Source organism: Neurospora tetrasperma (assembly GCF_000213175.1).
Source record: "Neurospora tetrasperma FGSC 2508 unplaced genomic scaffold NEUTE1scaffold_3, whole genome shotgun sequence".
In the NCBI taxonomy this organism is placed as follows: domain Eukaryota; kingdom Fungi; phylum Ascomycota; class Sordariomycetes; order Sordariales; family Sordariaceae; genus Neurospora; species Neurospora tetrasperma.
In genome coordinates, this window is record NW_009799101.1 from 1,603,702 (window position 1) to 1,616,930 (window position 13,229).

Consider the following 13,229-nt stretch of genomic DNA (forward strand, 5'->3'; position numbering starts at 1 on the left):
ACAGCAGTGGAAGCATCTGCATGTCGTCGAAGGAGAAAGTGGGGCTTCCAGAAGATGGAAGCACGGACGGGACAATGCCGTATCAACGTCCATATCTCTTCGGCGGGCCCGTGCACCAGTTCCCTGGACGGGAATTCCCCCGTCACAAGTTCCATGTCGCAAGCTCCAGCTCCAAAAGCTCCAATTGTGGCCACATCGCGCCAACAACGCCAGCAAACTACACCATGGCGAACGTGATCAACAACCTCTTTGGCGGCGCAAAGCCTGCCAGCGTCATTCCAGACAAGTCGGGCGATTCTGGTATGTGGCTTTGTTCTGTAATCCTATCTGCCGGACACATTTGGAAGCACCGTCATGTGCCCGTAATCGGGCGTGCCCGCCAACCGCCACGAACGGCCTCGATGTTCACGATGCCCTGGTCAGGCACGGTTGCTTGAGCTAGGCTCTAGATACCTATCCCAGCTGCTCTACCCACCAGACCTCGCATAATGCCGATCAATGGGCCTCTGCCGCGCTTCCAGAACCCCCAGACGCGACTCAAACCAGGTGGAATGACTGACCATTTGAACCCCAGACTTCGCCGACTTCGCAGAGGGTGCCGACCCGTCCCCCATCCCCATCAGCCCCATAACGACCACTCTCGCCGGTGTCCAGCCCGAAAAGACCGCCGTCCCTTACACAAAGTGGTACAATGTGCACGAGCGCCACAGCCTTTCTGAATTCAAGGCCGAGGGCTTCATTCTGGCCGCCATCATCGTCGTGCTGATCCTCCATCTCTTCGGTGCCCGTCTGAACCGCTCCAAGGCCAAGAAGTGGATTCGCGCCCATGCTTCGACATTGGGCTCCGAGTTCGCCCTTGTTGGCTTCTCTGGCGTACCCAGGGCTCTTTCGGACAAATCTGGTGATGAGCTCACCCAGGCTTTGGCTGACGCCAACACCCAGAAGGGTGACGCCATCCTCAAGGAGAAGAGTCTCTTCGAGTTCGCGACCTACGCCACCGGCCGTGTCAACGTTGCCTTTGTCGATGTCAAGCTCACTCTGGTCAAGCGCTTCAACCCCTTCGTCACCCTCGCCGAGAACGTCATTGGTTTCTTCTGGGACAGCTATGCTCAGCCTAGCGATTCCGTCGAGGCCACCTTGTATCCCTTCGATGGCAAGGAGGTGCTTACCGTTCCCGCTATGCCTGGCGCGGCTGAGCTCCGCCAGAACGACAAGAAGAGTACTTTTGACGGTTTTGTCTGGGCCATTGTCCACAAGGAGAGCATGAAGCAGGTCCGCGACGAGCGCTACGACGTGTCCCTTACCTACACCAAGGACAACAACAAGCTTCCCCAATGGTTGACGGTTATGACTGAGAGCGCTGAGATCACTGATGCGCTGCTCACCCCTGAGCTGATCAAGGCTGCCGAGTCTGCTGGTGACCTCCTCGAATACCTCATTGTTTCCGATCAACCTTTGGACAAGCCCAAGACGTAAGTTTCAACCCGCCTTTCTGCCTACAAATTAAATTACCACACAGTTGTTGACATATGATCCCCTTCACAGTGTCGAGGAGACCAACCCCCGCAAGCGCATCTTCCTCAAGTACCGCCTCCCCTCGGACAACAACTACGAGCCTCTCCTGCCCATCTTCCAGTACTTCCTCCGCATGACGGACCAGCTTGTGCAGGTGGCGCACTTCCGCCCCGAGGTCCTCCGCAAGGTCAAGTCCGTTCGCGATGAGATGATCAAGGGCATCCAGAAGGCGAGCGAGCAGGAGAAGGCCGAGGAGCTGGCGGTCGAACGCGAGAAGCAACGCAAGGCCAAGCGTGATGCCGAGTTGGCCGCCATGGACGCCAAGGCGCAGAAGAAGTACCTCGAGAAGGAGAGGGAGAGGGAGGCCAAGAGGCAGACCAAGAAGATGACCACTAGGGCCTAAACGTCCTGTTTCTTGGGCTTCTTCGAAATGTGTATGTGTGATGACTATGGAATGGAATAAGGGGGTAATGGGTTGGGGTTCGGATGACCCGGCAACGTGATGATGGTTTTGGCTAGGGATGATGACGGAGGCTACGATCAAAGTATACTAATAATAACGTGTATATGCGTCTGTATGTTGTACAAGTATGTATAAAAATAATGTGGGGATGGGTTGATGAGTAAAGTGTGAACTTGAAAAAAAAAAAAAAAATCCTCATATGAAAGAACATGAAGTGTGGTGTCTATGATGTGCGAGCCCTGTTGGTGTGAGCAGGTATTGTGTTCGTCCTCGTCCAAAGACCATCGCATGATGTTCTCCTCTACCCATTCCCTTATATCCCTCTGTCTCATATCGCAGGAGCGCGCGGAACAGTGTGACAAAAGCGGCCTTCCCAGCATAGCGAATCCGCTGTTCTGCATCGGTTGGTAGGAAAGAGCTTGGTTAGTATCAGCGTTCTCTGACGGTGATTGCATGCATAGGCTCCGAACATAGAGAAACGGATGGGTAAGCGATTAGAGTCATAGCATGACTTGGAGCTGAGATGAGAATGTAAATCAATGTAGAGGTAACTAAGCAGACGACTCCCCCGTTTGATCCTCAGACAAGATTGCTTGCACTCTCTTCACCTTGTCTTCAGCCGTCTGTTTCTTGTCGATTCTGTTGGAGTGGAAGAGAAGGGGAAATAAAGGGTCAGCAAGAGCAACGCAACGCAACGCAACGCAACGCAACGCAACGCATGCAGGGATTAAGGTTGAATATCGAAGTGAAGAGCCCATACAAGGACAAGAAGGAGGAATAGAGTAAGAGGGGGGGGGGGGAAGAGAGAGAGGCCGGGGATTAGAAAAGAGCAAAACATACCGAGTCCCAACCCGCATAGACGTTTGTACCCGCTTCACGCCTCCCTGGTGAACAACCGCGTGGACTTGGCCGATGACTTTCATTACCTCATCCCAGGATCCTTCAACAGTAGTACCAGCCGAGTGCATTGTGGACTTTAACCCGCTGGCTGCCAACACCCTCTGCACCTCAGCCACCTCCTTGGCGACGGATACGTTGCCTGTGCCAACCTGTTGCCAAACAAACAACAGGGGTTCAGCATCTGTTCTTCACGATGATGTTTATACATATATGGTTGATACTCACCGGAATCAAGCAAAAGTCTACGTAACACGACGCAGGGGTTTCGATGTTGGCGTAATCGCGGAAACTCATTTTCAGGTAGGAAGGATGTTTGATTGTGATTTGAAGAGGTTTTTGGAGCAACCGGGAGATGTGACTGAGAAGATTTCGGTGGTGAGCAGGTCTGAAGAGACTCATATCTACCTCTAGAGCTAAAAGGGAGAGAATAGGACGTCCGAGCACGGATCAGATGTTCAGGTTGGTGGTTGCTGGTTGAGGTAGGTGTTGCTGGTGTGGGTTGCGTCACTGTCACTGCGGCTTGAAGACTTGAAGTTACTTGTACAGCTGGACGGAGCGTGCCTTCCTGGGGATGAGACCTTGGATAAGCGAAAAGCCCAAAAGACGGGAATCAAGCTTCAAGTGAAGAACTGTTCTTCGGTACCTGTGAAGAGGCTCAAGTCTACATTGAGGCTTCAAACGTTCATCTACCAACTTTATCAACGAAATGTCAATTCAGGTTTCGCTTCATTAGCAGCACCGGCTCGAGGCTGGTTCATGATAGCTTATCCTGCGGCAAGATCTGAGCTTCCGCTATTCCCTCGTGAAGATGCAAACTGGATAACCCCACACTTTTGCTTCCTATCTGGAGTCTGAGAGCAATTAAAGAGGTACCTGCCCCTCACCCCACTTATAACTCGTGGCCTGTAAAGCCTCTCATCATAAAGCCCCGGGGAAAAGGAGAAAGTGGTTTCTGTGTGTGAATGCGTTCATATTGGACTTTGCTATCCTTGAAAGGAGACAACTCGGCTTGCAGGGGAAGTACGGAGGTCCAAGTCTCTGCCCAGCAACTTTACTGTGTCGACATAAATATGAAGGCATTGCGTTGCCGGGGAACCCTAGTGCTGGAGTCGATAGCGCTTGTTGGATGTCGTCAGAGGGCGTTCGGCATATTCTCAAGGTTTGCTGGTGTTGGATTAAGAATGCGAGAACTCTAAGGGCAAACCCATCTCAGACATTTTGGTGGTGTAGATAACAGGACGTGTTGTAGCAGGCTGTAAACGGAATTGTTGACAGAGAGCTTTCGTTGGAAATGACCACACGATGTGGTTGATCAGGCAGCACGGAGTCCCTAGCCGAGATGACGGGGTCCATGTTATGGCAGAGGGTTGATGATTCTCTTGCATACCTGTACAATCGCCGTATCTCATCCGCCCTAACGCGCGACATCGTGACCCGTGACCTTGATTCCGCAAGACAAACTAAAAAAAACTAAAAACTTTGTGTCTTGGTCCTTGACTTTGTTGGCGCCACGTTGTAAAGTTTCAGTTGGGTTGATAGCTGTGTAAATGCTGTCCTCGCCCCAGCATGTGCAGATGTTAGTGCGTGATACCTCCGCGATGCCAAGTCCATTGTCGTCTAAATGGTACATACAGCTGGCGGGCACCTGCAGTGTTGCGGAATGGACAGCATGGACTTGGGCACTTGCACCTGCAGGACAACTGCTGCGAGCCTGCTGTCAGTTGCCTCAACCCGCCATGGCCGCCATCCATCCTGTCGTCCCACGAGGCCGCCTAAAGAGAACTGGGTGTTAACAGGACGCGTTAACATGATGGCATGCTAGACTAGTCCATCGCTAGAGAAACAATCCCGGACGAACACGCCAACACCACCCAAACACCCAAGCACGTCCAAGGAACGGCACATTCGCTGCGACGAGACCGACATAGGTCTTCCCCCATCAACCATAGGCCCATCGCCCAGCAAGCCCCCCCGACCGCGAACCCACCGTCATCCCTGCGATTAGACAAGCTGGAAACCGGCCCCCGGGACCCTATTGACTGCCAGTCCCGTTGCTACTACACTACTGCCTACCTACTGACTACGACCAACATCTGGTTTGCTCTTAGACACTTCTTTGTGGTGATCTGTTGTTAAGCGATTATGCATTGCTTGTAGACGGCCTCTCCCTCCTTCGATTGCTATACCTACCTAGTTTCGATGCCGTGAAGAGCTGTCCAACTCCCAGTCGAGTCGCCTACCCACCGGTATCCTCAAACGACCGTCCCCTCCTTGCGCCCCTCGATCCAAGGCACCACCGCGTCCGTTGTCCGAGTGTCAGTCACTCTGCCGATTCTCCTTGCTCGCCAGTGCCCACCCCCCCTCCGAACCCAAACGAACCGTACGGCCCATAAAGGTTTATAGGCCAACACACAGCCAGCGCGATGGCTTCGTTTGGACACGCGGTGCCGGCGGCTGCCCCGAGGCCCGGTCCGTATGGAGCAGCGTACGGGGCCCCCGTGGCGGTCAGCGCCCCTGCCGCCCCAGCAGGCACCTTTGCGCCCGGCACCAAGATCCAATGCGGCTCCCACCGAGTTGTCATCCAAAAGTATCTTTCCGAAGGCGGCTTCGCACATGTCTATCTGGTCAAGCTGCCGGCGGCGGTCAATGGCACCGACCTGGCCGTGCTGAAGAGGGTCGCCGTGCCGGACAAGGAGGCCCTCCGCGGCATGCGCACCGAGGTCGAGACCATGAAGCGCCTCAAGGGCCACAAGGCCATCGTCACCTACATCGATTCGCATGCCTCTGAGATGCGTGGCACTGGCGGCTACGAGGTCTTTCTCCTGATGGAATACTGCAATGGCGGCGGTCTTATCGACTTCATGAACACCCGCTTGCAGCACCGTCTGACCGAGCCCGAAATCCTCAACATCTTCTCGGACGTTGCTGAAGGTGTTGCTTGCATGCATTACCTTAAGCCGCCACTGCTGCACCGCGACCTGAAGGTTGAGAACGTGCTCATCAACATGGTAGGCAGTGTCAGGAAGTTCAAGCTATGCGACTTTGGCTCGGCCGCCCCGCCTCGCCCAGCCCCGACCACCGTTACAGAGTGCCGCCTTGTGGACGAAGACATCCAAAAGCATACGACGATGCAGTACAGGAGTCCTGAAATGGTCGACGTATACCGCAAACAACCCATCGACGAGAAATCAGACATCTGGGCGCTGGGCGTCCTACTCTACAAGCTGTGCTATTATACCACACCGTTCGAAGAAGGAGGGACCTTGGCGATTCTGAATGCCAGCTACAAGTTCCATACCTACCCTGTTTTCTCTGACCGGTTGAAGAAGCTCATCGGTAAGCATCCCGTGGCCGCCTGTTCTTGGACCTAGCACTCATCCGTTTTCAGCCTGGATGCTACAGGAGAACCAACAAGCCCGACCAAATATCTATCAGGTGCTCCGCGAAGCTTGCGCAATGCAAGGGAAGGAGCCTCCTGTCAAAGACGCAAGTGTTCCTGGTGCCTTCTGAGTGTGCTTTCGTCCGGCAACTAACCTCTGTACAGATCTACACGGGGACGCATGTCGACACGAGGAAACGCGAACACTCACTGAGTCAGGCTAGGTCTCCCCCAGTCGTTGGCGCTGTATTTGCGGCCCCGGTAGTCCAACAACAGGTTATTCCCGAAGTCGAGCGGATGCGACGAGGAAGGCTCCCTGCCCCGTCTCAACCAGTATCCCAACCGACAACGCCCAGTCCCGGGCCCGGGAAAGTCACGAATGGTGACCCATTTGCTGCACTTGATACCAAGCTCCCACTCAAGAATGCCGATGAGCTATCGAATAAGTTTCCGACGCTGGATCAGTTTTCTCTTCTACATGATAAGGGGACCAAGTTTGACTTCGACAGTGGTGTCCCTCAACCCCCACAGCAACAAAAGGACATTTCGCAAAGGGTAGCCGAAAGACTAGCGGACGAGGTGTTCAAGGTCAAACCGTCACCGTCTTCGACTCCTGGGCCGATGAGCCAACGTGTATCGCTTGATCTGAACAAGGGAAATCCGTACGCGGCTGCTATGGAGTCTCAGCGCATATCACCATCCGTCAACCCGGCTTCCACACTTCCGAGGCAAGGCGAGCCAAGCCGTGCTTCAACCATGATCTCAAATATACCCGAACTCAAAGCGATCTCTTCGCCGAATGCGCAAAGTCCGTTCCAGACTCCTCCAGCAACTAGGCCTAAGATGGTTTCAACTGGAACCATGACCGAATCACCGCCGCCGGTATATCGTTTCCCACCAGCAGAGCATCACCGGGCGGCTAGTGTCCCCCGGCAGCAAGAGACTGGTCCCACGTCATACACACGCGCTGTCACAACGGTGTTATTATCCCCTGGAGCCGCCGGATCGCCAAACGCTCCGTTGCAAGGGCAAATGCACACTGCGCAAGCGCATCACCCCAGGTCCTCGAGACCGTCACTTGAAGGTGGCCGCCCAAGCTTCGATGCCTTTGACTTGCCGACAAGATCCAAAGAGCCGGAGAGCAGTTCATCCCGGTCACGACCTGCCAGTATCTATCTTGAATCAGACCTGACCTACTTGCGTGAAAAAGAGGCGGCTGCAAAACCACTGCACTCGCCGAGCCTTTCCGCGTCCAGATTCTCATTGGACAAGGGTCCCCCTTCGCCAAAGCTGGAGGAGGAGCGCAACATTCGGTCCAGCGTCGAATTTCTGCGCTCAATGGAGGATTCCGATACTAAGAAGAAAGACAAGGGTACCAAGCATCATTCTAAGCGCTCAAGCTTGAGCTCCCTTAGTGCCGGTACCAAGAACCTCTTTGCTGGAAAATTCGGAGATGCATTCAAGAGATTTGAAGGTGGCACAAATAACAGCGGACCTCCGAGGTCGCCATCTCCTCTGAAGGATGTTGATGCAGAAGTCGACCGTTTCAATAAGTTGACACCAATTGCGGGATCCGAGGTAAATGACGACAGGAGCGATGATGGCCGGCGATTTGAAGACGATCACATAGACGAGATGACTCCCGAAATGCGTCGGGAGGAAGAAGCACGCATGTTGGCAGCAGAAGAAGCTCGTGTCGCTGCTGCGCAGGCCGAGTATCGTGCTCGCGTTGCACAGCGTACCGGTACGGGTTCAGCAACGGGCCCGACACCGCTGCCCAAGAGCATTGGCGGTGTCCCTCGCGCTGTGTCTATTCAGAACAAGGTCCAGAGTCTCCTGGATGAGAGCAGCCGTTCGGCGCCAGTGTCAAGGACAGCTCACGGCTATGGCCACTATACCGATGCCGATGCCGGTGGGCCTCGTGGCTCGACTGACAGTCTTGGAGATTCGCGGCCCGCGGTTGCAAAGAAGCCCATTGCCATTACCGGACAGCCCGTGTCCGGATCTTTACCGCGACCCCCGACCTCATCCGGCATGTCCAGTATGGAGCAAACTATGACTGGTCGCGCCTCCATAACCGTGACGGGGGGGAAACCGGCCGCACCTCCGAAACCCACGCGACTTACCGCAAACTTAACAGCCGGCGGTGGAGCTGGCTCGCCGCCCAGACAGTCCTACAGCACCAGCACGATAAGCCTGCACAGACAGCTGGGGCCCGGGACCCCCTCGAGCTCATTAATAGACAGTGATAGAAGCGACAGTATCGGAGCGAGAGCGGGGGGAGACTACAGCAGAACAAGCAGAGAAGCGCTGGTCGCCGTCGAGGGTTTGCCCGGGCAAGATTCCCCCATGCTACTGCAGATGTCGGCGTCCGAGAAGGATGATTATATCAAGGACTTTCAAAAGCGGTTTCCTAGCCTTACGAGTATAGAGATGGTCGAGACAGATGTGGGAGCTAGGTCTGGAACCAGGGGTGATGGTGAATGAGATGTTGCCCGCTGAGGATCGCCGGTGCCGCTGATGAAGGAAAGAAAGGATAATGTCGTGCGACAATTACACAAGGTCATGAAGCGTCGTTGAATGCGCTGCTGTTTGCCTGTTCTTGTTGATGTTGTGACACTTTACAAGTTAGAGAAGGAGTGATGATGTAACGCGCTTTTCCGCAAGACAGTTATGCCCTTTGTTGAACAGGCATGCGCGCACACACATGCTATCTATAGGCACAACTATATCTATCGATCCATTAGTACCATATTTATAATTGCAATGCACATAGACAACACACTCCTGAAGCGGGATCGAAGTTTTAGCAAGAAATCAGGTTCACCGTCGATATTGGGGTGAAAGATGACGTTCAGTCCCTAGAGGTAGTCTTGCACTCTCATTTGCATTCATTCATCCATCCATCCATCCTTCCTCCATCTATCCAACACTGCCACTGCCCCTCTTCCCTCCTCTCCCCTCGTTAGACCCTCCCTCGCCTCCTAGGGACACAAACCATATCTATGTGACCTTCTGATCGAAATTGCAACCCTCTATCTTTCTCTGTCACGCTAACACCATCCCACTACATCGCACTGGTTATCTTCTAGCCTATATCATCACCATTTAAGTTCCACGGTGTAGCAAGCGACCGAGGGAGGGTGGGAGGGTATCGTATCCGATCCGTTATATATCTCTCACATCTGTTCATTATTTCGTCATCTATGGCTGTGCCTCGAACTCCTCCATTCGTGAATGACCTATCACGTCGCTTAGCTTTTATTTTCAAATTTTTTTTTTTCCCCCCTTTCCCCTCAACGTCTTTGGGTACACGTATAAGCAGGATTTTCACCACCAGGTTTTCTATATCACATCACAACAAACGAACCAACTTGACTTTTCTATGATCATCACTTAACTGTAGTAAGTTATGTATCTGCGCCACACACTGATCCGAGTTTCTTTGGTCACATGCGTTATAACGGTGGTCACAACGGTCAAAAGCCACAGCCGGTTTGGTTTGGTTTGGTTTGGTTTGGTTTGGTTAGTCGACACTGGCACATTGCGCCCACACTAGGTACATACTTAAACCTATATTGGTATCAATATTCGAGATTCGATATTCGCGAGTCTCAAGTTTCTTGCCCAAGATAGATTGCTCAATCCAGGCTGACCACAGTAATTACATAGGACCCTACTACGTGCGCCCGTAGGTATTATGATGCCTACCTAGTGAAGAGAAGATGATGAAGTAAATGTGTCCATAACCCCCACACCTATCGACCGGGCAGGCAGACTCGGCAGAGTATGTAGGTAGGTACACCACAGTTTGCAGGACTGACTGACTGACTGACTGACTGTCTGGCTTGCGGCCGTTGAGTGCCCACTCAGTCAATCCCCGGCGGCGAGTTCGAACCAGTCAGTGTACATGGCCACAGTAAGGAAGCTAAGTAAATAAATATATTAGAAAAATAATTCATATCGATGCATCGCATAAGGGTTTTCTTCAGATGGCTGAGACAAGGCCTGAAAGATGTCCTCTGATAGGATCTTAGGGCCGGGGTAGGGCGGGGAGTTAGAATTGTACGTAGTGACAGCAGTCAGCCAGAAATCCCGTCCGGAGCGCTCACTCACTCACTGTCCGCTCCGTCCGGGATTAAATCGGAGGGTTGAACCGAGTGGATAACCTCCGATCATTCGCGCGGAGGTGGCATCCGACTGCGTAGTGTATGTATGTATGTATGTATGTATGTATGTGTCCAATCCGTCGTCCCACACCCATTTGATACTTTTGTGTTGGTTAGGTTGTTGCGGTATAGTTAGTGTACATACATACATATGTACCTCCGTTGTGGAGTCAACTCGGAGCGGGGCCGGGGTCGTTGGGCCGCTGTTGAGGGGAGGGGGGCGGGGGCGGCGGTCGGACTCGGAGCGGTTTGGCTTTTGACCGGAGTTACGGAGGAAGAGCCAGGTCGGGAATAGCGTCAAACACTGACTGACCACAGCCGGACTGGCTCACCGGCGTACGTCTAACAAACAAGTATGGGGTATGGGGTAGTCTAGTCCTTCTTGGGTGTTGGCGCCGTCGTTTCGCTACCGAAAAGTCACTACAAAAGTCACCACCTCCACAATCCACATTGTCTCGGTGAAATTCCAACAGATGTGGATTTTTTTTGGTTGGCTTGTCCCAGATGACATCAAGGTTTGGGGGTTGGGTATGGGGTTGGGATGGAGATGATAATGCCACGACAAGGCTATTCCTGGAGCAAATTAGTTAGCAGACAGTCATAGAGCTACTGTGGGAAATGTTTTCCAAGAAATCGTCAAGCGCTTTGACAGTCTTGGAACTATTGACATACGTAAGACAATAGTTTTGGACCGGTGAATCAAAAACTGCTATGAGGTGCCGGCAACCGTCGAACCGAGGACAGCCGAATACCCGGGGCTGGTCGTTGTTGGAGCCATGGATGAGCATGTATGAAAGGGGAGTTTTTAGATAGCATCATCAGGTGAAAATCTGAAGACAATGGTGAGTGCTGGAATGGTCTGATTCTCGCCGTTATATATGATAACCGTAAATGCAATGGACAACTACAACAGCAAAGATGACCTCCATCCGTCCAGAACCATGATTACGTGCCTGCTTATCGAGAGGTATATAGACGTCCCAATCTGTTGTGTTCTATGAATGACCTGCTTATATATATAGCTGATGAAAATGATGATCAAAAAACACACAAAAGTGGCATCAACATTAAATGAAAATTGATATACAATGCTTTTTATCAATATCTCTTTTTTTGCGTGATCGCCGCCGCCGCCCGTGAGAGCTGGTCAGAGATTGAGTGGGATGTCCTTTCTCCTCTGTTTCTTAAAGAGTTCCGCCTGCCTGCCTGTCCTGTCCTGTCATAAAAACTTTTTGTTCCAATATCAAAATATCCCAAAAATACGCCACCCCAGATGAGCAAATACTCCCAATGTTGAGGCAATCAATGCAAAGAAGCGCCGAACGATATCTAATCCGGCCAAAACAACCCCGGTTTTTAGTGTGCCCATGCCCAAATCTGGTATGCCAATGACACGCAGGTAACCAGTAAGATGCTCAATAACAATAAAAGTGATGTCGGAGAAAAGAAAAGAAAAGTGTTCTTTTGTCGGAAGCAGAAAGAGAAGCAGAAGAAGCAAACAATGACTGTTATCTCCCTACCAAGGGGGTGACAAGCTCAATGCTCTTCGGCCTCGAGTAGATCCCTGGCCTGCGGCTTGGTAGCGGTCGGTCATTATACGCATCTCCCGCACCGCCATAGTAGTGGCCCTCATACGTAGAGGAGAAAAAACCGGACTGCTGGTTCGAGTACGAGTTGTTGGGGCTGGCGGCCGAGCTGCGGTTGGAGAAAGGCCAAACGTTCGCGTGGTAGCTGCCTACAGGCGGCGGAGAGGGGGGGCTGGCTGGCCTGCTGCCATAAAGGGAAGATTTGAGGGCATTGATGGCTGAGGACTGGCCGGTTCCCGGGGTGGTAGGTGGGGAGACATATGTTGAGTTGGGACGCGATGGAGATGCGCGGGGGATGATGTCTCGCGGCTCTGAGGAGGCCGAGTAGAAAGGGTAGTAAGTTGGAGCGTTCGACCCGATCCAGCTGCGAGATGAGGATGAAGAGGCACCGAAACCTTCTTGGTCGCTTAAGCGGCAGCTAGTGGCTTGGGGTTAGTCCTTGAGATTCAGCAAATTGGTTTGGGGGCGGTTGTTGGAACTTACTCCTTGGAGCAATAGAGGGATTGGTCGTGATCGGGGATAAACTGCTTCTCGCAAGACATGCTATAAGACTGCGTGTCAGCACAGAGCACGACCCTGGAAGGTTATACAAAGAGGTGAAAGAGCAGGCAGGGATAACATACCAGAACTGGGGAAAGCTTTCCCGCTCCTCCTCAAACCAACGCTCTTCTTCCATCTGCCTCTCACGATCCCTCATGTTCCTGCCCAGCTTCTGGGAGGTTTGAGGGGTTGTGGTTCTCCTTGTCAGGGTAGGTCGGGTCGAAGGAGCTTTTCGGACGTCGGTCATCGAAGTGTTGCCAGAAGCATGCCCGGACCTTCGGCGTTGGTGATGCATGGAGGCGGTTATGTGTGATTGGTGGGGGGGTTAAGAGGTGAGGTGAGCCCGAGGAAGCGTCAGGGGTTCACTGGGTTGGCTTGTTCTGCTCAGGTCCCTTGGCAGCGCAGCGTGGTTTGGTGATGAGATGCGGGGTCTTCCCAAGAGGAGAAGTCTTAAAGTTGAGAGAAGCTGGGGATCCCTGGAAGGCGGGAGGAGTGAAGGGTAATCCAAGAGTTTTGGTGTCCAGCAAGCCCACAAACTACCATTCGTGGAATGACGAATCCGTGCAAGTAGGTGTCGTATTGGGTGGCAAATACAAAAGCTGCAAGAAGACAATTTTCTTGCTCGTGCTTGTTTGTTGTTCCTGGCGCTGTCGTGGGACTGGAGAGTCTGTGAGGGA

At 52.8% G+C, this 13,229-nt stretch overlaps 4 protein-coding genes across 4 annotated transcripts; 2 read left to right on the forward strand and 2 right to left on the reverse strand.

Moving 5' to 3' along the window:
- Positions 1-224: 224 nt before the first annotated feature.
- Positions 225-2,154, forward strand: NEUTE1DRAFT_62623 (uncharacterized protein; the record flags this gene model as incomplete). The annotated part of the gene is made up of 3 exons (XM_009852402.1): positions 225-300; positions 575-1,472; positions 1,546-2,154. The coding sequence occupies 3 exons, from the start codon at positions 225-227 to the stop codon at positions 1,916-1,918; spliced, it is 1,347 nt and encodes a 448-aa protein (XP_009850704.1).
- Positions 2,155-2,529: 375 nt separating this feature from the next.
- On the reverse strand, positions 2,530-3,172 carry NEUTE1DRAFT_41138 (uncharacterized protein; the record flags this gene model as incomplete). Its single annotated transcript, XM_009851930.1, has 3 exons — positions 2,530-2,617; positions 2,819-3,027; positions 3,104-3,172. 3 exons carry the CDS (start codon positions 3,170-3,172, stop codon positions 2,530-2,532), a joined length of 366 nt encoding a protein of 121 aa, XP_009850232.1.
- Positions 3,173-5,301: 2,129 nt separating this feature from the next.
- NEUTE1DRAFT_129508 (uncharacterized protein) lies at positions 5,302-8,997 on the forward strand (the record flags this gene model as incomplete). Its single annotated transcript, XM_009852403.1, has 3 exons — positions 5,302-6,214; positions 6,267-6,313; positions 6,423-8,997. The coding sequence occupies 3 exons, from the start codon at positions 5,302-5,304 to the stop codon at positions 8,742-8,744; spliced, it is 3,282 nt and encodes a 1,093-aa protein (XP_009850705.1).
- A 2,547-nt stretch (positions 8,998-11,544) lies between these two features.
- Positions 11,545-12,906, reverse strand: NEUTE1DRAFT_146170 (uncharacterized protein; the record flags this gene model as incomplete). The annotated part of the gene is made up of 3 exons (XM_009852404.1): positions 11,545-12,430; positions 12,496-12,555; positions 12,636-12,906. The coding sequence occupies 3 exons, from the start codon at positions 12,845-12,847 to the stop codon at positions 11,935-11,937; spliced, it is 768 nt and encodes a 255-aa protein (XP_009850706.1).
- Between the last annotated feature and the right edge of the window lie 323 nt (positions 12,907-13,229).